The sequence below is a fragment of the Trichosurus vulpecula genome, chromosome 6, assembly GCF_011100635.1.
Source record: "Trichosurus vulpecula isolate mTriVul1 chromosome 6, mTriVul1.pri, whole genome shotgun sequence".
In the NCBI taxonomy this organism is placed as follows: domain Eukaryota; kingdom Metazoa; phylum Chordata; class Mammalia; order Diprotodontia; family Phalangeridae; genus Trichosurus; species Trichosurus vulpecula.
In genome coordinates this window covers 203,992,321-204,016,523 of record NC_050578.1, presented here as the reverse complement: position 1 = coordinate 204,016,523, position 24,203 = coordinate 203,992,321, and the positions used below count along the sequence as shown (strand labels likewise).

The window sequence follows — 24,203 nt, the reverse complement described above, 5'->3', positions numbered from 1 at the left end:
ATTCTCCCCTTTCCCACTGCCCTACCCCACTGAGAAGGCAAGAACAACAAAATCCATTACAAATATGTAGAGTAATAAAAAACAAATTTCTACATTAGCCATGTCCAAAAAGAAAGAAAGAAAATGTGTTTCAGTCTGCATTCTTAATATATCAGCTCTCTATCTGGAGGTAAATAGCTCATTATTTCATCATGAGTCCTTTGGAACTGTGATTAGTCGTGTTGACCAGAATCCCTCAGTCTTAAAAGTTGATTATTTTTACAATATTGCTGGTTCTGTATAAACTGTTCTTCTGGTTCTCACTTCACTTTGCCTCAGTCCATGCGAGTCTTCCCATGTTTTATTGAAACAATCTCTTCATCATTTCTTATGACAATAGTATTTCCAACATATTAATATACTATTCATATACCATAACTATTTCCCAGTTGAAGGGCATCCCCTCAGTTTCCCATTCTTTGCCACCGCAAAAAGAGCTCCTATAACTATTTTACATTCGAGTCTTTTTCCTTTGTCTTTGATCCCTGTAGAGTATAGTGGTATTATTGTATCAAAGCATACACACATTTTAATACTTTTATGGGCATGGTTCTAAATGCTCTCCAGAATGGTTGGACTAGTTTCCAGCTCCACCAACACAATGCACTGAAGTACCTGTTTTCCCAGAGCTCCTCCAGAATTTGTCATCTGTTTTTGTCATTTTAGCCAGTCTGATGGGTGTCATGCGGTATGTCAGAGTTGTTTTAATTTGCATTTCTCTCATTACTAGTGATTTAGACTATCCAAAAAAAAATTGGGCAGCTAGGTGGTGCAATGTGCTGGACCTAGAGTCAGGAAAACTCATCTTCCTGTGTTCAAATCTAACCTCAGGTACTGACTAGCTATGTGACCTTGGGCAAGTCATTTAACCCTGTTTTCCTGTTTTCTCATCCATAAAATGAACTAGAGAAGGAAATGGTAAACCACTCTAATATCTCTGCCATGAAAACCCCAAATAGGGTCACAAAGAGTTGGGATACGACTGAAAAATGACTAAACACTGATAGCTTGGATTTCTTCTTCTGAAAAATGTCAATTCATATCTTTTTATCAATTGAGAAATGGCTCTGATTCTTCTATATTAGACTCCATTCCATATATTGTTTAAAAATGAGATCTTTATCAGAGAAACTTGTTGCAAATGTTTTCCCACTCTGCTGCTTTTCCTCTAGTTTTGGCTGCACTGGTTTTAATTAATCTATGCTTCAAAGGCCTTTATTGAATGTAATGTTTATGCAATATGGTCAGAAAAGTGCATTTAATATTTCTGCTTTTCTGCATTTGTTTGTGAGGTTTTTATGCCCTAATATATGGTCAATTTCTGTGAGAAGTGCCACGCACAGTTGAGAAACACATATTTCCCTTTCTATTCCCATTCAATACTCTCCAAAAGTCTAGCATAAATAACTTATCTAAAATTTCCATTCTTTCCCCTCAACTTCTTATTTATTTTATGGTTAGACTGGTCTAGGTCAAAGAGAGGTAAATAGAGTTCTTCCACTATTACAGTTTTACTATTTCTTCCTATAATTCATTTAACTTTTCCTTCAAGAATTTAGAAACAATGCCAGTTGGTATATATATGGCTCAGCATTGATATTCATTCATTGTCTACAGCACCTTTCAGTAAAATGCAGTTTCCCTGTTTATACACTTTTAATTAGGTCTGTTTTTACTTTTGCTTTGTCTGAGAGTTTACTTCAGCTGAAGAATGATAAGATTCTGCTCCAACTCCTTATTTTAACTCTATGAGTATCTTTCTGTTTCAAGAGTGTTTCTTGTAAATAACATATTCTTGGATTGTGGTCTCTAATCCATTCTGCTATCCACTTCCATTTTATAGGTGAGCTTATTCCATTCACAGTTATGATTGCAAACTGTGTACTTGCCTCCATCCTAGTCTATTATACTTATCCTCTTTTTCACCCCTTCCCCTCTTTAAGAGTTTATTTTACTTCTGACCACTGCCTTTCCTAATCTGCCCTCCCTCCTTTTCCCCCAATCCTTTTCTGTTAAACCCCTTCCTTCTTACTCTTGGTTGGGTAAGATTAATTTCTGCCCCCAATTGTATGGGTATGTGTATTCTTCCCTCCCGGAACCAGTTTGGGTGAAAAACAGGTTCAAAGGTAGCCCACTTAATTCACTGTCTTCCTTCATTGTATGAACTCTTCCCTGTGTACTCCATTTATATAAGATAATTTTCAACAGCCAACCTCTCCTCCTCCCCTCTCCCGATGCATTCCTCTTCCCACCCTTCCATTATTCTTTTGAGATCATCCAAGTATAATCACACCCAGGGCCTCTGGTTAATTAGACTCTAAAAGCCCTGGTGATGATAAGGTTCTGAGGGGTTACATGTATCATCTCCCCATATAAGCCTGTAAATAGTTAAACCTTATTTATTCCCTTAAGATTGCTCCTTCATGCTTATCTTATTGTGCTTTTCTTGATTCTAGTATTTGAATGTCAGAATTTCTATTCAGGTCTGGTCTTTTCATCAGAAATTCTTAAAAATCCTCTTTTTTTATTCAATATCCATTTTCTCCCCGTCAGATTTTTTGGGGGGACAGAAGGGGCTGGACAGGTTATTCTTGGTTGTAATCCTAGATGTATACTTTCTGGAATATCGTATTCCATGCTCTCTGTTTCTTTGAAATGGTACATATTAAATCTTGTGTGATCCTGTTACCCCAAAGTACCTGAACTATTTTTTTCTATCTGCTTGCAGTATACTGTCCTTGATCTACAAGCTCTGCATTTTGTCCATAATATTCCTGGGAGTTCTCATTCTGGATTTTCTTTTGGGAGGTAAACAATGAGGGTATATTAAGGATATACACAATATTTATATAACTTAGTCTAAATGCTAAGAGTCATGTATAAAGGAGCTAAACTTTGTGTACATTTAAATTTATTTTTAAAAAAATTTACCAGGAAACACATACAGTAGAGAAGGTATGTTGCCATTACTAGTGATGGTGGCAAACATCATGACTTTATGAAGGGGAAAAAACTATAAGATCTATTCCTATATCATTTCAAAAATGGAGTTGGCAGTGGCAGTGCTATTTCCAAGAGCCTCAGAATAATATGACAAAGAGCTTGGAGTCCAGCACCAAATATAAATACACTACCTCAAATCACATATGACACCAAAGTAAGGAGTCTCAAAGAAAGGGAGAAGTTAGAGTTAGCGTTGTTATTAACGTTCAAACAAAATTAACACTAACAATAGACTGTAATACTAACATTAGACTGTAAGATCCTGGAGGGCAAGGACTGTCTTTTGCCTCTTTTTGTATCCCCAGTACCTAGCACAGTGCCTGGCACATGTAGGCACTTAAACGATGACTGACTGACCGAAAATGAGGCATACAATTCCCAATTATCCATAGCAGTCTACAGCCTATTCCCTTCATTCAGCTGCCAGGCCAAAAAATTATGCAGAGGAAATTGGGAAGATCATCTTAAAATATTAACATGAATTATCTGCATTATTATCGTTGCAGAGGCAAAAAAACCCAAGAATTCAAGATTCATTCAATCAATAAATACATATATTTAGGTGCTTATGATGTGCCCCACACTGTAAGAAAGTACTGAATTTGTTAATAATTTCCTGACATGTTTAATGTTTGTGCTTTAAAAACTACTTTCATAACCATTATCTTTTGTTTATCCTTGACAATTACTTTTCAAGAAAGGTGGGGCAGAGATTTTTTCCCTTTTAAAGAAGGGAAGCAAATCACAGGTTTGATATAGCAAATGGGTATGTTTAACCTTGCACACTTTCTTTAAAAGGTATAAATATTCAACAGAATGACAGGATCACAATGTAGAAATTACTGTAGAACGGAAAATGAATTTGGAGCCCCACACATACCTGTCCAGGCCCAGCACTGCTACTTTTTAGTCATTTGGCCTTGGGAAAGCCAATGTATATCTCTGAGACATGCATGCACCTAAATCTTTCATGTGTAAAATGCAGATAATACAGAAACTACCTATTTTGAAAGGCTGTAAGGAGCACATGAGTTAACATGGGAATGGAAGCCCCTAGGAGTTCAATGTCTTCTCAAAGACTGCAGAGCAAAGTTCCAGAGGAGTAGGGCCAAGGTTTCCTAACTCCTCATGTTGTGAATATTTGCTTACAAGTTTTACTATTTTCTCTTCCAAGATTTCAAATGAAACAGATTTCAAACCCACTTATTAATTGAATTACATTGTTCTGTTATATAGCATCAGAAAGTGCAAAGAGTCTAGACTTGAGAGTCCAAAGAGCTAAGTTTATTTTCAATTCTGACACGTAATGCTTAGCATAGTATCTGGCACATAGTAGGTGCTTAATAAATGTTTACTGACATACTGTGTGATCATAGCAAAAATCACTTCCCTTCAGTTTACTCAACTGCAAAATGTATATAATACTTAACTCTGCCTCACAAAGTTGTTGTGAGGAGAGAGATATGTAAACTTTAAAAATTGGAGTTATTATTCTATTTTTTTGCCTAGTAAAGTCACATATTTAAAGGGAAAATTTTTAAATAGTAGAGAATTATTTACCTGAGCCCACTTTTTGTTTCTACTTTGCATCTGAATTGCAGCAATGGATGTAAAGAACTCTTCTGAAGGCAAATCTTCTGGTAACTTAGTGAGGAACTGGGCTATGTGAATAAAATCCATTTTGGTCAAAATATCTTCAAACAGTTTGAGTATTCCCAGGGCAGTACGGAAGAGAAACTCTTCACCATCACGGCAGAATACATCCCATATTCGACATGCCAGATCAAGTGGCAAAGATTTACTGTACAAGGTAAAAATCCTGGAAATGAGAGGACAAGTTTTTCAGGTCTGGGATCAGGCAAAAAGAAAACTCTTTTTAAATTTATTTTAGACTCGGGGGCAGAGCCAAGATGGCAGCTGGAAAGCAGGGACTTGGCTAAAGCTCTCCCACAGGACCTTCCAAACACCCATAAAAAATGGCTCTGAACAAATTATAGAACTGCAGAACCCATGAAATAGCAGAGGGAAGCAGGGCTCCAGCCCAGAACAGCCTGGATGGTCACTGGGTAAGGTCTATCGCACTGTGCCAGGAGCGGAGCAGAGTAGACCCCAGCATGGGCCCCACCTGGACCAACCAGAGTGGGAGCTCGGCAGAACAGGCCGTAGCGCCTTGAATCAGTGAGTTGTGGCAGTTACCAGACTTCTCAACCCACAAACACCAAAGACAACAGAGCAGGTTAGTGGGAAAAGCTGCGGGGACACCAGGAGCAGCCAAGGTGGTGCAGCTCTGAGGCTGCTTACAGAGCTACAGCTGCAGTTGCTTTTGGCCCCAGGCCCACCTGGTGGGAGGAATTAAGTGGCACATCAGAGCAGTAGTGCAGAGCCTGCTTAGATCTGAGTCACAGTCCGGTTTGCGATTCTTGGGGGAGGAGGAGGAGTGCTGCTGTGGCAGAGCTTGCTGTGTAGAAATAGCTCAGAAGACAACAGCACAGCCCCTCAAGCTTGGGACAAAGTACTCTATACTATAGAAGCAGTCATACCCCGACGAAAAACTCAAGGGTCAAGCACTTGGCTGGGAGCATGGCCAGGCAGCAAAAACACTCTTAGATTCAGACTCACACTTTGGAATCTTTCTTTAGTGACAAAGAAGACCAAAACATACACACAGAAGAAGTCAACAAAGTCAAAGAGCCTACATCAAAAGCCTCCAAGAAAAACATGAACTGATCCCAGGCCATGGAAGAGCTCAAAAAGGATTTGGAAAAGCAAGTTAGAGAAGTAGAGGAAAAATTGGGAAGAGAAATGAGAAGGATGCAAGAAAACCATGAAAAACAAGTCAATGACTTGCTAAAGGAGACCCAAAAAATACTGAAGAAAACAACACCTTAAAAAATAGACTATCTCAAATGGCAAAAGAGCTCCAAAAAGCCAATGAGGAGAAGAATGCCTTGAAAGGCAGAATTACCGAAATGGAAAAGGAGGTCCAAAAGACCACTGAAGAAAATACTACCTTAAAAATTAGATTGGAGCAAGTGGAAGCTAATGACTTTATGAGAAATCAAGATATTATAAAACAGAATCAAAGGAATGAAAAAGTGGAAGACAATGTAAAATATCTCACTGGAAAAACTACTGACCTGGAAAACAGATCCAGGAGAGATAATTTAAAAATTATTGGACTACCTGAAAGCCATGATCAAAAAAAGAGCCTAGATATCATCTTTCAAGAAATTACCAAGGAGAACTGCCCTGATATTCTAGAGCCACAGGGTAAAATAGAAATTAAAAGAATCCACAGATCGCCTCCTCAAATAGATCCCAAAAAGAAAACTCCTAGGAATATTGTCGCCAAATTCCAGAGCTCCCAGTTCAAGGAGAAAATATTGCAAGCAGCCATAAAAAAACCATTTGAGTATTGTGGAAACACAATCAGGATAACCCAAGATCTAGCAGCTTCCACATTAAGAGATCGAAGGGCTTGGAATATGATATTCCAGAAGTCAGTGGAGCTAGAATTAAAACCTAGAATCACCTACCCAGCAAAACTGAGTATCATGCTCCAAGGCAAAATATGGAGTTTCAATAAAATAGAGGACTTTCAAGCTTTCTCAGTGAAAAGACCAGAGCTGAATAGAAAATTTGACTTTCAAACACAAGATTCAAGAGAAGCATGAAAAGGTAATCAAGAAAAAGAACAAGAAAAAGAAATCGCAAGGGACTTACTAAAGCTGAACTGTTTTGCTTACATTTCTACATGGAAAGATGATGTGTATGATTCATGAGACCTCAGTATTAGGGTAGCTGAAGGGAATATGCATATATATGTGTGTGTATGTAAATATATATATATATATATGTACATACATATATGTGTGTGTATGTATGTATATATGTATGTGTGTGTGTATATATATATACATATATATATATATAGACAGAGGGCACAGGGTGAGTTGAATATAAAGGGATGATATCTAAAAAAATAAAATCAAATTAAGGGATGAGAGAGGAATATACTGAGAGAAGAAGAAAGGGAGAGACAGAATGGGGTAAATTATCTTGCATAAAAGTGGCAAGAAAAAGGAAAGGAAGAGGGGCCAGGTGAGGGGGAACGAGTGAATCTTGCTCTCACTGGATTTGACCTGAGGAGGGAATAACATACACACTCAATTGGGTATCTTACCCCACAGGAAAGAAGGAGGAAGAGGTAAAAAAGGGGGGCAATAGAAGGGAGGGCAGATGGGGGAGGAGGTAATCAAAAGCAAACACTTTCAAAAAGGGACAGGGTCATGGGAAAGAAATGAATAAAGGGGGATAGGATAGAAAGGAGCAAAATATAGTTAGTCTTTCCCAACATGAGTATTGTGGAAGGGTTTTGCATAATGATACACATGTGGCCTATATTGAATTGCTTGCCTTCTTAGGGAGGGTGGGTGGGGAAGGAACAGGGGAGAGAATTTGGAACTCAAAGTTTTAAAAGTAGATTTTCAAAAAAAAAATTTTTACATTCAACTAGGAAATAAGATACACAGGCAATGGGGCATAGAAATCTATCTTGCCCTACCAGAAAGTAAGGGAAAAGGGGATTGGGGGGTGGGGGGGAGTGGAGTGACAGAAGGGAAGGCTGACTGGGGAATGGGGCAATCAGAATATATGTCATCTTGGAGTGGGGGGAGGGTAGAAATGGGGAGAAAATTTGTAATTTAAACTCTTGTGGAAATCAATGCTGAAAACTAAAAATATCACATAAATAAATAATTTAATTTAGACTGAAACACCAGAACACAAATACAGAATAGAGAAAAGAAACAAAAAACATACCATAAACTTAATTATTGGAACTTAATACAAAGTAAGAAAGCGAACCTACCAGGTGCACAGCAGAACATAAGAGAGGATTCAAAATACATAACAATTAATTTTCATTTCAAGAAAGCCTGTATGATTAATACTACACGTTGTATTGAAAACTATCTATCTTTGCTTCCTTTTAAGTTTTCTCTTGTTCTCTACTGTGCACTTTTCTACTTTGTTCTTTTTCCCTTCTCCCTGCTGTCCTCCGAAGGCTACAATTAACTGTGGATATATTTCTCTATAGTTACAGATATATACACACAGAGATACATACATATATAGACATATACTTTCCCAAACACATTCTACTGCTGATCTTTGTTTTTATGTTTGTGCATATCTCTTGTTTCCTATCCCTCCTGCCTCCTCTACTTTACTTGGTACCTTACCCTCCTATTACTTGCCTACCCACCTTCAAGGATCTCTCCCTTATCCTCCCATTCTCATAAATCTAAACACCCTTCTATAGCCTCCAAGAAAATTCTTAAATATAGTCATTGTCTGAAACTTTTAAAAACAAGTATACCTAAAACAGAAGCCCTGGTTTCTTTCTTTGGTATGAGTTGTTTAGGATCTGCAATAATTTCAAAGAGCAGTTAAGCATATTCCAAGTCACTAACACTGAAAAATTATTCTTTGTCCTAAAACAATTCATTCCATGATGCTAATAAAAAAAATGGGGCAGCCAGATGGTGCAGTGGATAGAGCACCAGGCTTGGAGTCAGGGAGACCTGAGTTCAAATCTGGCCTCTGGACATGTATTAGCTGTATGATCCTGGGCAAGTCACTTAAACCCTATTTACCTCAGTTCCTCATCTGTAAAATGGGGGCACATTGGAGAAGGAAATGGCACACCATTCCAGTATCTTTACCAAGAAAACCTCATGGATAAAAATCCAAAAGGTCACAGTCAGACATGATTCAGTGACTGAACAACAAAAGGGAAAAAAAAAAGTCAATGACACATTTTCTTACATTTTCAAATTTTACACATAAATGTACTTACATAAGCACTTTGCTTTTCAAATACATTTCAAATTTCATACTAAACGGTATTTGCATTACTGAAGAGATACAGGTTACTTAAATATATTGCTACATACTGCCTCTAACTCCACGTACATAACATTCCAAGAAAAGGCAGTGCAGTTTTTCCCAGCAGGGGTCAGCAAAGAAGCAAAGTTAATTTTTCCAATAAGCTGACCTGTGACTGCTAGAAGCTGACTGGTAAACACACATGCCTTACTTCAAGAATACTAAGAGTACAACTGGAGAGATCAAAAATTACGGGAAAGAGCAAGTGCTTTACAAAAAATTCAATTTTCTACTAATAGTTAATTCCTCTACAATTGATATGTTTTTCTAGAATCTATTCCATACAGAAAATTATGAAAACTGAATTATTTCCCAATCTACTTTGGGACTCACTGGTTTGTTCACTTCCAAAGCTGTCACAAGTTTCTATCATTTTACATGCCATATTTAGATGTAACCCTAAGGCTATGGTGGAGCTTATTTAGTGAAGCACTATGGTTACATTGTATGAAAAGCCACTCAACTTTCTAAGCCTAGCATTACAATAACTCCAGGGTGATAAATTTCAGCAAGAAAATTTTTTTAAATTTTTTTTCTTTTTTTTTTATTTTTAGTTTACCACACATGGTTCTACATAATTTTGAGTTCCAGAATTTCTCCCCTCCCTCCCTCCTCCCTCCCCAAGACGGCATGGAATCTCATTTAACTACCATGTATAACTTCGCATTGAATTAATTTATACACTAGCCAAGCTGTGGAGAAGAATTATGACCAATGGAATGAATCAGGAGAAAGAAGAAACAGAACCAAAAAAAAACCCATAAACAAAAACAAAAGAGAAGCAAAAAAGGCGAGCATGTAGTGCGCCTCAATCTGTATTCAAACTTCACAGTTCTTTCTCTGGATGGAGATAGCATTCTCCATCGTGAGTCCCCTGGAGTTGTCCTTGCACCTTACGTTGCTGAGAAGAGTGAAGTATGTCACGGTTGGTCCTCACGGAATCCATATATCTGTGGTTGTGTACAATGTTCTCCTGGCTCTTCAGCAAGAAAATTTACACTACACTGGTTTCAACAACCTAGTGAGCATACCAAGTCAACAGTAATAAGGACATCAGGAGGGGGGTAGTTTGGGGTGAAAGACACTGAATTCTGCAAATAATAACCCATTTCTTCAATCAACATGATGTTGCTTCAAACAGGACCATGTGCCACCTACAGAAAATCCTTCTTTCACATGTATCATCCTTTACTGAACATCTTCTATGATAGTGCCAAACACTGTTGGTAAGCATACACCATTCTATTCTATGCCTTGATTAATATTAGGAAGCACAGTTTCCTAACAAAGTTACCTACTGTTTAATCTGTGCAGAAATCTTGATGTGATTTTAACACACACACACACACACACACACACACACACACACACACACACGAGATACCTTGCTGCAGGTGAGCCTTTAAAACTGCATTTTACTGGACCCAAATTAAATGCTTTTTTTTTCAAGCACAATCTGCAAGCCCAGGGGGATCTTGTGTGTAGTGTTCTGCACACTTCAGGCAATTGTTTGCCCATAAAGATCTGATCTGCTACGGAATATCATTTTAAAAAATTAAAGGCCTGCCTTTTTCTTCTTCAGTCACTCACATGTGTAACTTCTGATATTTTGTAGAGATGAGAAAACAGCAACATTAATTGTCAAGTTATTTTTCCCTTTTCATGTTTCTTGAATGTAAGTTACGTGAGGGCTGAGATTACTGTTTTTGTCTTTAGCACAATTACTTGTTAATAATGCCTGCTGAAATGAATTTATAACATTCGATATTTTCCCTAAGTATTTGACATCCTCCCCTCTTCCTGATATCTTGAGAGGTAACCCCTAATGACTTCAAAAAGCTCCCCACAACTCCACTCTCACATGGCTCTCTTCTTCTGTTCACATTTGATCTGGTCAAGGTGCTCTTTCCACGTCCATTTTCTTTGGTGACCTTTCTACTTCATATAGGAAGATTTTAAATATAATATAGAGTTCAAACACTGTGGCACCCACTCTCACTGATGAAGCTTGGGAGACAAATCTCAATAGAGTTTTTCCAATTTTTCTGTTTACTTACTGTTCTCTTTACAGTATTATCCTGTGCATCAGAGTGGCCTGACCTAATTAAGTCTTGTGCTAGGTTTTCTGTAAACCTGCTCTTATCTCTACTCCATCTCGTTGTTTCTTGATACCACAGAACCAACAGTTGTTTACTCCCCTCCTCTGTAAAATGTTACAAACAATCTTCCATCCTAAGCTGACAGATGGTGCTCGTGGCTCCCATCTCTCTATTTTGTTGGTTGGGACCGTTTCTAGAGTCTTTGTCTTCCTCATTGTGGAAACTGATTTACATTACCCACACTTCCTTAAGAAATGATGACAATCTGTTTTCAAGTTATCCCTCTTCTATTCTTCAGCATTAACAGCTTGACTCACATATTAGAATCCAGATCCTTTCTATCTGAAAATACTGCCCATTTCATTTAGATGGGGAAGGTTGATTTTCTTCTGTGCTTATTTTAAAGAAAACTTTAAAAACATGTAAGAAAGCATTCATGATATATTGCACACTGCCCTTGTGTAGTACATACATCCTTGAACTCGTTTCATTATCCTAAGCCATATTTTCCAACAAATGTTTTGCCATTTTCCCCTACATCTACCTCTGTACTGAGGTCACTGAGAATATGTGGATTTAATTTGGACAGTCTAATCGAGTTCTTAATAAAACTCCTCTGCTTCTACATCTTCTTCAGTGAATACTGGCACATAAGTCAAGTTAACAAACTATACTAAGCACCTACATACTACCTGCAGGCCCTGTGCTAAGCACTGGCGATATAGGGAAAGGCAAGAGACAGTCCCTGTTCTCAAGGAGCTCACACTTTAATGGGGCATACAACATGCTAACAACTTTGGAGAAAAGCTATATACAGGATAAATTGGAAATAATCAACAGAGTGAAGAAGAATGAAAAGGAGTTGGGAAAAGATTCTTCTAAACGGTGGGAGTTTAGCCAGGTCTTGAAGGAAGCCAGAGAAGCCAGGAGAAAGAAATGAAGAGAGAGAAAATTCTTGGCATGGGGGAAAGCCAATGAAAATGACGAGTAACAGCACTCCAGACTAAGTGGCACTACACAAATGTGAGGGCTTGGAGAGCTCCTGGCCAATAGAGCTCTTAGGTTAAAATGAGTTCCCTCTTCCTCATCCTCTTCATCCTATGTATTGTCAAATTCTATCTTTTTTACCTCTTCAGCACCAACTGCATCAACTACCTTCCCGGTTCAGAGTTTCATTAAGTACCTCTTTTGTGACAGTCACTATACTAAACACTGGGGATACAATGAAAAGACAAAAGGCAGTCTCCACCCTCAAGAAGCTCACAGTCTAGAGGGGAAGACAATATGCAAACAACCATATTCAAAAAGATAAGATGGAGACCATCTCAAAGGGAAGGCATCAACGTTAAGGAACACCAAGGAAAGGCTTTCCGCAGAAGGCAGGACTTTGAGGCTTAAAGGAGGCCAAGAGGCAGAGGTAAGAGGGGCTTTGGGCCAGAGGGATGGCCAAGGCTGGGATGATGGGAGTGTCTTGTATAAGGAACAACAAAAGGTACACTGCCCCTGGATTATAAAGTATGTGGAGGGGAGTAAGACACAATAAGACTAGAAGGGTAGAAAGGGCATTAAAGCTAAAAGGGGGGGTTATATTTGGTTATAGGGGTGAAAGCAAGGCATGGGAGTTTGCTGAATGGCTGAAGGTAGTGACATGGTCACACCTGGACTTTAGGAAGATTCCATAGCTGAGTCAGAAATGGTCTGAAGGAAGGAAAGGCCAATCAGCAGCCTACTTTAATAGTCCAGGAATGAGGTAATGAGGCCCTGCACCAGGAAGGTGGCAATGTGAGAGAAGAGGAAGAGGAACATAATGGAGAGGTTATGAAGGTAGAAATGATAGCACTTGGCAACAGACTGGATGTAGGGAGTGAATTATCTTCACTGTGGTCTTTCTGTAAATGTTCCCAATGAAGATGGTAAGAGGAAGATGGCCAAAAGTGCCAAACAATTCTCTTTCTTATTGCTTTTGGACACACACTAAAAAGAACTCTGCCAGTTCCACTACTTCCTCTCCAAAGGGAATCTTTGAGTCAGCCTCCATCTAGGTAGCAACTTGCTTTTGTCAGCTGGCATGTCATAGCAATAATGTGAATCGGTTCCTCCTCAATTAATAAGAATCTCACATTTAAAATATCAACAGTTAATGCATTAAACTGTATAACTTTTATCTATATATGATTCTTGGCATCTTTTGTCCCACCCCCTAACTCACTGCCTCCTACCAACCAATCACTGTCACTACAGATAAAGGGCATTTTGCAAACTGAGATTCAATTTAAGTTTTTCTTTGTTTCATGGGTTCCCAAGGCCAAAAACCACATCACTCATGGATCAGTCTACCGATGTTGAGCTTTTTAATCTGCCTGAATCCAGTTTCCTTAGGTAGAAAATGAGGAATTCAGACCAGACGGTCTCTGAAGTTCCTTCCAGCTCAAAATGCATCCTATCATTCATCTGTCACTACTCAAAAAGCAACCACAGGATATCACCAGGACGATACCTGAAGACTTTTCACAGCATAAAAAAATGTACAAGTGCTAGTGCTCTACTGGCATAACCTTTAAGAATCCAAGGTTATTACACATTCTTCAGATGCTTCATGATAGTGACTCTGGAGCTTACGAAAGTCTAAGCCATTCTGCCAAGTCCTAGACCAAGTCAATAAGACTGATCACAGGTCTACCCAAATTTGCTCTCCAAGATCTACTTTAGCTAAGATTGGAGAGACTCACTGTGTTGGTAATCAAAATGGTCTCCTTAGCACTTGGTTCAACAACTGCCCTTGAATAGTTTGGCTTTTGTTCCCTTTTGAGTAATTTAGTGTATTTCACTGAGCCTTACTAGGTGCTAAGCCCCAGGCCCAAACCCTTATGAGGTGTAAAACCATAGTGGGTGTGGACTGGCAACTAAGGTGGGGCTAACTCCAGGGAGGGCCTTGTTTACATGTCCGGGAGAGCAGAGGCTCTTAGACCACATGAGTTTAAGTCCGCCTCTTTGTGACGATTCTAGGTCACGTGGGTGAGTCGCATGTGTGACTCACCCCTGACACTGAAAAAGATATAAAAACTAAGGGTTGGCTGTCTGTTCTTTGGAGCTCTTTGCTGCAGCAGTGGTGGTGCGTGACTCCGGGCCAGCCCTTGTTCTGAGCTCCCGGGCTGAACCTAGATGTTGGTAACTATGAACTATATTGGGTCTGTTTGTTGATGTTTGTACTTTGTTTGTAATTTGCTCTGAAGTTCAGGGTGCTGGCTTTTTCCCCTGAACTAAGTGAATGATATTTGTACGCTGAATTAAAGTAAGCTTGTCAACCCCTTCACCTTGCTTTCCTTAGTTAAGCAGATCAAAAGAACCTGTGCTGTTGGCAGCTTTCTGGATGCTGGCTGTGGGTGGATCTTACACCCCCACAGAAGCTGCTAGCTGGATTGTCGAAACACTCACACTATGAGGCTGGATGCAAAGTTATAAAGTTATTGACCATATCAATTCCCCATGATGATTTAAGTTATGAAAGGGCCACAATCCCTGTCAATGAAAGATCTGCACCAATAAAATTACAGTCTTTTAAGTAAGAAGTATAAAACAAAACCTATCAGAAGTACAAAATCAACATCTGAACATGATGATTCCCTACTGGATTAGTTTTCCATAGAGAGGAAGGCTTCAGCTCCAAGTCAGATTGAAAGGTCCCATAGGGTACCATTATGGTACAGTAGCAAAGTAGAGAGTATCACTTTTTTAGTGTCATTTCTGCTGATAAAATTTTATCTGTTTCTGATGTTGAATCATTTGACAATGCCAAGGATTTTGGTGACAAGAACTTTCTTTTCTGGGTCTTTAGATGCTGTGGATGTTATCCCTGCAGGAGCACTGGCCAGTCAACAGGGTATATTCAACCCTAAAAGTTTTCTTCAAAAAGTAAACATTTATCATAATAATAAGATCATTGCTTCAAAAATATTGGTAAAACTGAAATTTTGTGAAAGATCTAAGCAGGGAATGAGCTACCAAATCCCTTCATTAATTCAAGACTTTTTTCCCTCTAAAAATCCACTTATGTCTCCTTATAAATTCTTCATTTGATTATTACTGGAAATATTTTGACAAGTTAAATGACCTCATCTCATATCTCCCACAAAATACGTATTCTTTGTTGTCTGAACATTGAAATCAGCGTAGGAGGGCATTGACAGTTATGAAACATTCTGTTCCCTCAAATCTACATCAAGTAAAGGAGTGTCAACGATGAAGCAAAACAAGATTCCCTGCCAGAAAGGCGGTGTCAGCAACTCAACCTCGGTCGGGTTTTGGTTCAGTATGGATAGTGCACAACTCCAGGGGCTAAATGGTCTCTGTCCCTCCAATGACACTGCTCACAACCTATCCAGACCTTCCCATCTTCCATGACTCCTGTCCACATCCTCCCCTGCATTCTCAACAAGAGGTCTACCCAACTTACTGGAGGCTTTCCTCAATTTCTCTTGGTATCATAAGGAAAATAGTGAAGTAAGTTGTGTTTGTTTTTTTTTTTTCCTTAATAACCTGTTGAGCAACTCTCCAAAACCAAGCTGCAGAGGTGCTTATCTGCAGAGAGGAGGTTCCTCATTCAGGAAAATCACTGGTATAGTCTTTGTCCTTTATCTCTATATCTAATTATTAGGAAACGTTCTTTAAAAGCTTTAATCTTCCCCATCCAATTTTTACCTATTAAGAAAGCAGCTATCAAGGTTCCAGCAGGTAGACACATGCAACGTGCCAGGCACACATTATACTAAGTGTTATTCTAAATTTAACAAACACCATATAAAGCATTTCCATGTGCAGTATAGAGTAGGATTGTACATGAAACTACAAATTTCTATTTTCCACAGCTTACTTTTCTTTTTTTAAGTCAATTTTGTTTTCAGGTCCAAAATCTCTCCCTCTTCCTCTCCTCCTTTTCACCCCTTGAGAAAGAAAGAAAAATTTGTGGTGGTGTTGTTGTTGAAGCAAACAGGATTAAGTGACCTGCCCAGGGTCACATAGTAAATGTCTGAGGCCAGTTTAGAATTCTGGCCTTCCTAATTCCAAGCCTAGCACTCTGTCTACTACATCACCTAGCTGCCCTACTAAATACATACATACATATGTGTGTGTGTGTGTCCAGGGGAAAAAGGGAAGAGAGGAAGGGGGGGGGAGGGAGGGAGGGAGGGAGGGAGGAAGGAAGGAAGGAAAGAAGCAAAAATTTGTTTTGATCTACACTCTGAATCCATCATTTCACTACCTAGAGGAAAGCCTGTTTCATCATGAGTCCTTAGGAACTGTGGTGGGTTATTGTGTTGATCAGAGTTCCTAAGAAGTTTACTTTCTAATGGGGGAAGACAACAGATAAAAGTAAGCTGGGAAATTGGGGAGTTGGGGAAGTGGGGAGGGATATATTCATGGCACCAAGGTGGAAAAACCCAGAGTTAGGAGTAGAACAAGAAGGGGCAGGAACAGGAGGCACTGAGTAGCTGTGTCATTTGGAGCACTGAGTCAGATCATGGATCTAGCTTCAACTGAGGATGTGCCCTGCACTTAGGCTTGAATGACACCTCAAGCTGTGTACTGGGCAAAGAGTAGCAACAGGAGCAAACAGCAGCTAAGTAGTTCATACCCTGGAGCGAGGTCTCAGATTCAGCTCGAAGCCTGGTCAGAGGCCTGCAGCTGAATGACAAAAGCAGGGAGAACAGACCAGGTGACTGAGCATGAGTTCTATTCTTCTACAAGGCTTTCCAGTGTTCTGGCCCAAAAGCAACTTACTGAAACTCCAAATGCCGTAAGCCTACACCTTTGTTGTTCAGATTCAAACCCAGGTCAGGAGCTCTGCAAAACCCAAACCAGGAAGTCATTAATCAGACTTCATCCTAGACCAGGCTTCAGGCCCAAAGAATCTGTAGATCCCTGGCCTAAGCCACCCAAGATCCTTGAAGAACACTAAATACCTAGAGGAAGGAGCATCTGGACACCAGAGAATACAGATCTGAACCCAAACAAGGCTTACACATTCTCTTCAAAAGTATACAGAGTCCAGCCTGAATATAAATTCTCCATTTAGCAAGTACAATTGGAAGAATGAGTAATAATAATAATAATAATGTCATTAAAAATCATTTTGGTGATAGAGATATCCAAGACACAAACTCAGAAGAAGGTAATGAGTCCAGAACATCAACAAACAAAACCTAAAGGAAAAACACAACTTAGATGCAAGTTCACCTAGAATTCTTGAACTTAGAAGAAGTGAGACCAGTAAAGGAAAAAAGATGGAAAAGAAATAAGAGCTATGGAAGAAAAACTTTAAAAAGAGAATTAACAGCTTAGCATAAAAGGTACAAAACCATACCCAAGCAACAACCTCCTTAAAAACTAGAATGAACCAAAGAGAAATTAAAAACAAAAATTGTTAAAACAAAGTCAAAAGACTAAAGAAAATAGAAGAAAATGTAAGATATCTCATATCACAAATAATTGATCTGGAGAAATAATTTAAGACTCTTTGGACTACATGAAAGATATAAGCAAAAAAAAGAGCCTATCTGTAATATTTCTTTTTTTTCTTTTTTTTAAAATTTATTTAATATATTTAGTTTTCAGCATTGATTTTCACAAAAGTTTGAATTACAAATTTTCTCCCCATTTCTACCCTCCCCCCACTTCAAGATGGCTTATATTCTGGTTGCTCCGTTCCCCAGTCAGCCCTCCCATCTGTTACCCCACTCCTCTCCCATCTCCCTTTCCCTTCTTCTCTCGTGGGCAAGATAAATTTCTATGCCCCATTGCCTGTGTATCTTGTTTCCTAGTTGCAGGCAAAAACTTTTTTGTTGTTGTTGTTGTTTTTGAATGTCTGTTTTTAAAAACTTTGAGTTCCAAATTCTCTCCCTTCTTCCCTCCCCACCCACCCTCCCTAAGAAGGCAAGCAATTCAATATAGGCCACATGCTTATCATTGTGTAAAACCCTTCCACAATACTCATGTTGTGAAAGATTAACTATGTTTTGCTCCTTCCTAATCTATCCCCCTTTATTGAATTTTCTCCCTTGACCCTGTCCCTTTTCGAAAGTGTTTGTTTTTGATTACCTCCTCCCCTTCCCCCGTCTGCCCTCCCTTCTATCATCCCCCCCTTTTTATCTTCTTCCTCCTTCTTTCCTGTGGGGTAAGATACCCAATTGAGTGTGTATGTTATTCCCTCCTCAGGTTAAATCTGATGAGAGCAAGATTTACTTATTCCCCCTCACCTGCCCCCTCTTCCCTTCCTACAGAACCACTTTTTCTTGCCACTTTTATGTGAGATAATTTACCCCATTCTATCTCTCCCTTTCTCCCTCTCTCAATATATTCCTCTCTTATCCCTTAAATTGATTTTATTTTTTTAGATATCATCCCTTCATATTCAACTCACCCTGTGCCCTCTGTCTATATATATATATATATACACACATACATATATACATACATAGACACACATATATATACACATACATAAACATATATATATATGCATATTCCTTTCAGCTACTATGATACTGAGGTCTCATGAATCATACCCATTATCTTTCTATGTAGGAATGTAAACAAAACAGTTCAACTTTAGTAAGTCCCTTATGATTTCTCTTTCTTGTTTACTTTTTCATGCTTCTCTTGATTCTTGTGTTTGAAAGTCAAATTTTCTATTTGGCTCTGGTCTTTTCACTAAGAAAGCTTGAAAGTCCTCTATTTTATTGAAAATCCATATTTTACCTTGGAGCATGATACTCAGTTTTGCTGGGTAGGTGATTCTTGGTTTTAATCCTAGCTCCATTGACCTCCGGAATATGATATTCCAAGCCCTTCGATCCCTTAATGTGGAAGCTGCCAGATCCTGTGTTATCCTGATTGTTTTTCCACAATATTCAAATTGTTTCTGTCTGGTTGCTTGCAGTATTTTCTCCTTGATCTGGGAGCTCTGGAATTTGGCAACAATAATCCTAGGAGTTTTCTTTTTGGGATCTATTTGAGGAGGCGATCGGTGGACTCTTTCAATTTCTATTTTACCCTCTGGTTCTAGAATATCAGGGCAATTCTCCTTGATAACTTCTTGAAAGATGATATCTAGGCTCTTTTTTTGATCGTGGCTTTCAGGTAGTCCAATAATTTTTAAATTATCTCTCCTGGATCTATTTTCCAGGTCAGTGGTTTTTCCAATGAGATATTTCACATTGTCTTCCATTTTTTCATCCCTTTGGTTCTGTTTTATAATATCTTGATTTCTCATACAGTCACTAGCTTCCACTTGCTCCAATCTCATTTTTAAGGTAGTATTTTCTTCAGTGGTCTTTTTGACCTCCTTTTCCATTTGGCTAATTCTACCTTTCAAGGCATTCTTCTCCTCATTGGCTTTTTGGAGCTCTTTTGCCATTTGAGTTAGTCTATTTTTTAAAGTGTTGTTTTCTTCAATATTTTTTTCAGTATTTTTTTGGGTCTTCTTTAGCAATTCATTGACTTGTTTTTCATGGTTTTCTCGCATCATTCTCATTTCTCGTCCTAGTTTTTCCTCTACTTCTCTAACTTGCTTTTCCAACTCCTTTTTGAGCTCTTCCATGACCTGAGACCAGTTCATGTTTTTCTTGGAGGCTTTTGTTGTAGGCTCTTGCACTTTGTTGACTTCTTCAGGCTGTATGTTTTGGTCTTCTTTGTCACCAAAGAAAGATTCCAAAGTCTGAGACTGAATCTGGGTGCATTTTCGCTGCCTGGCCATGTTCCCAGCCAACTTACTTGACTCTTGAGTTGTTCATCGGAGTATGACTGCTTGTAGAGCAAAGAGTACTTTGTTCCAAGCTTAAGGGGATGTGCCGTTGATTTCAGAGCTATTTCTATATAGCCAGCTCTTCCACCCCAGCACTCCTCCTTCCTCAAGAACCACCAACCCAAACCTGATGCAAATCTTCAGCAGGCTCTTCACTCCTGCTCTGATCCTCCACTTAATTCCTGCCACCACGTGGGCCTGGGATCGGAAGTAACTGCAGCTATAGTTCTGTAGCTGCACCTCCCCCGCTTCCCCTGGGGTGGTGGCTGAACCATGAACCAGCTTTTCCCACCAACCTTCTCTGTTGTCTTTGGTGTTTGTGGGTTGAGAAGTCTGGTAACTGCCACAGCTCACTGATTCAGGGTGCTAGGGCCTGTTCTGCCTGGCTCCTGGTCTGGCTGGTCCTGCTGCCTCCCACGCTGAGCTCTGCTCCCCACCACTCCATGCACGATAGACCTCATCTAGTGACCATCCAGGCTGTCCTGGGCTGGATCCCTGCTTCCCTCTGCTATTTTGTGGGTTCTGCAGTTCTAGAATTTGTTCAGAGTCATTTTTTTATAGGTTTTTGGAGGGACGTGGTGGCAAGCTCACACAAGTCCCTGCTTTCCAGCCTCTCTATCTGTAATATTTCAAGAAATCACTAAAAAAAAAAAACAGCCCATATCTTATTAGAATCAGAGAGCAAAGGAAAATGGAATACACTGGTCATCTCCTGAAAGAAAACCCAAAATGAAAACTCCCAGGAATATTATAACCAAAACCCAGAGGTTCCAGATAAAAGAGAAACAATTTGCTTTTCACTTTTGAAGTACATACGTACATGTCAATTTTTCCACTATTTTTTCAAAGATAATCAGTTATCTCACCTGTAAATTGAATATCCCAGGAAAAAGTTCATCTGGGTCTGGTAAGCTGAACTCACTGAAAGCAACTACATCCTTTACATTCTCAGTTACTTTGGGTTCAGACTCCCTGTTAGTCATTTTTGTTCTATCTTCTGGAGGGAAGGCCGTTCTTTGCAAAGAAAAGATAGGGATTAGACCTGCAATGTCCTATCTGGGGAACTCTGGTATGTAGAACCTTATTAAAAATTTCATTTTTAGTTAAACTGAAAGTATTCAGAAACAATTATTTCTCTAGTCTAAAGCCCTTTCTAGGCTTTTCTTTTTCAAAATTATGTAAAAGGTCAAAACCAAAAACTAAATCCCCAGGGAAAATGGACTAAGAACAGTAACTAAGTTTAAAATAATTTACTTGATTAGTTAAGTTGCTTTTCCCCCCACCCCCAACAAGATTAACAGCTAGGACCAACCTAAGGGCAGTCAAAGAAGGAAAAGAGGGGTTTTAAGATAAGATTAATGGCTATTATTCTATTAGAGCAGATGTATTTTATCATATTGGACCTTTTCCTTATTCAAGATTCCTATAAATATTACTTCAAATTGTCTGAAGTCATGAGGAGTCTATGAGAGTTTACACATTTTTTCCCCAAACAGAACAATGCTTGAATCTAGAATAATTTTAAATTAATAAAAATTGTTCCTGGAAGAACTGTGCCTAAAATACAGAGCTGAATGTTAACTTTTTTTTTTATTTGACAAGAGTGAGGAAATTCACTTTACCAATGCAATGCAAATCAGCACCTTTTATGCAAGTTAATAGTCCTAGGAAGCTGCCTGGAGCACTGAGCACTTCCCTGACTTGCCCAGCATTACAAAGTCAGTATGTGTCAGAGGTCAGACATGAGCTCCAGCCTTCCTGGCCTCTAGACTAGTACTCTCTGCAACGAGCCATGCTGTCCACCTCAAGCTTGGCAAAGCAAACAGAAGCAAGTAAGAATTGTGTGGTTCTGCCTTCTACAGGTCCTTGTACCCCAATGTTGCTAGGTGTTTTTATCAATGACCTGGATGAAAGCATGTGTACCCAGTCAATCGAATCTGCAGATGACAGGAAGGCAGAAGGTAGAGCTAGCATGCCAGATGACAGAGTTCAGAGCCAAAGAGATCCTGATAGTCTACCATGATATGCCAAATAATAAAATGTGGAGGAATAAATGTCAAATCCTAAACTTGGGTTCAAAAAACAAAGACAGGATGAAGGAATAAGAACAGCAATTCTAACAGCTACCACTGACAGGGCCCTCCCTGTGTCCTAGGGGTGCCACTGCGCCCAACACTTTACAAACATCATGTCACGTGACCCTCACAACAAGCCTCGGGAGGGAGGGGCTGTGATTATCCCCATTTCACAGATGAGGAAGCTGAGATGAATGGGAGTTAAGTGACTTGTCCAGCAATGTCACCTCAGGGATTCCTCCTCCTGTGTATTCCCTAACACACCATCTCTCGAGCACTATGTTCAACGTGGGACACTCCATGTAAATTAAAGCACTGACAGACCGGCTCTTCTCACTCAAGGCCCTGACCTGGTGTTGCTGTTGTTCAGTTATTTAGAGTTGTGTACAACAATTCATGATCCTTTTAGGGGTTTTCTTGGCAAAGATCCTGGAATGGTTTCGCCTTTTTCTAGTCCAACTCATTTTACAGATGAGGAAACTGAGGCAAATAGAAGTTAACGGACTCACCCACATTAGAACTCAGTCCTGGCACTCTCCCCACTGAGCCACCCCACTGCCCAAGCTGACAAGTAGATTAAAATCCTTGCCATTATCAAATAATCAAGAAGCATTTATTTAGCACCTACTTTATGCCAGGCACTCTCCTAAGCCATGTAGATGATACCAAGACAGAAGTGGGACATTCCCTATCCTCAAGGAGCCTACAATCTAACAGAGAAGACAGCTTATATATAAATAAGTATATGCAGAATATATACAATCTGAATAAAAGGCAGCCTTGGAGGGTTGGGGGAGGGGAGGGCAGGACAGGCAGAAGGGGGCAGTAGAGGAAATTCCTGAAGGAAGCCAGGGATTCCATGAAGCAGAAGTGAGTAGGGAGGGCACTGTAGGGACGAGGGGTGTCCAGCATAAGGCACAGAGATAGGAGACTGTGGAGCAGCCAGGAGGCTGGGGCGACTGGACCACAGAGCACAGAGAGGCGGACAATGAGCAAGAAGAGTGGCAAGACAGCAAGGGCCGGGCTGTGAAGAGCTGGGAATGCCAGACAGAAGACTTCACATTGGATCCTAGAGGTAACAGGAAGCCACTAGAGATTACCAAGGAGGGGAGATCTGATCAGACCTTCACTGTCCTCATCAGCTCCCATGGACTTAACGACCATTTCTATATCAATGATTCTCAGATCCATTTATCCACCCCTAACCTTCTTCCTAAACTCCAGATTTGACTCTCCAACTGCCTACGGGGTATCTCAAAGACTATACAAGTTCAAACCTGAACCCATTATCTCCACCTCCTCTCCACACCCTTCCCAGGGCACCACCATTTCCAGGCTCCCTGGCTCACAACTTAAGTCCAAAGTCTTCATTCTACCATATTACCTTCCTATTCGACAGACTACAATGGTTTGCTATTACCTTTAGGATCACATATCAAAATCCTCCCCTTCTCCTTTTCTTGTACCACTGCCCTCCACAGATCCTACCACCCCCTGACACCATACTCCTAGCTGTCCTCTATGCCTGGAATTCTCTACTTCTGCCTCCTGGCTTTGATGGCTTCTTTCACATCTCAGCTAAAGTCCTACCTTCTGCCAGAAAGGCTAGTTTGTCCTGTATGTAAATCGTTTGTACATAATTGTTTGCATATTGTCTCCCTGATCAGATTTTGAGCTCCTGGAGGGAGCTTTACCTTTCTTTGTATCTCTAGCACTTAGCACACTGCCTGGCACAAAGTAAGCCAATTTCATAAATAAATGCTGACTGACTTTTGATCTGGCTTTAGGAAAATCACTTTGGCAGCATAATGGAGGGTGGACTGGAGTGGGGAGAGGCCTGAAGAATGCAGACCAAAGAGGAGCTACTGTCATGGTTCATGGTGAGAAATAGGTCTGAATGAGCATGGTGGTCCTATGAGTGGAGAGAAGATGTGCTATGACAAATGCTTGAGTGATAAAAACAAGATCTGGCAAGTGATTGTGTATGTGAGGTGAGAGTGAAGATGACAGTTCTGGTCCCTAGAAGAATGGTGGTGTCTGAATAGAAAATGGAAAGTTGAGAAGAGAAGTGGATTTGACGGAAAAGAGAAAAGGGAAAAAAATCTAGATGCATGCATGCTCATGCTGTGCAGCTAACTCTGTCCTACTGTCAAGACTGCCTGCTGCAAGTCCTCGGTAATCTGGGGGCAAAGTCTAGGTACACTGGTGGGGAGGGGGATTTTGCCCATGTAGTTGCTAGTG

The 24,203-nt window shown here is 39.8% G+C and overlaps 1 protein-coding gene across 2 annotated transcripts in view; it reads right to left on the bottom strand.

Annotated features, from left to right (window-relative positions):
* Positions 1 to 24,203, bottom strand: part of TBC1D14 (TBC1 domain family member 14) — a 116,723-nt gene that overhangs the window by 3,549 nt on the left and 88,971 nt on the right. For both annotated transcript variants that reach the window (XM_036763057.1, XM_036763056.1), the window contains one exon: positions 4,603 to 4,861. In XM_036763057.1, the coding sequence (XP_036618952.1) occupies positions 4,603 to 4,861 (259 nt within the window). The remainder of the gene's footprint in view (positions 1 to 4,602; positions 4,862 to 24,203) is intronic.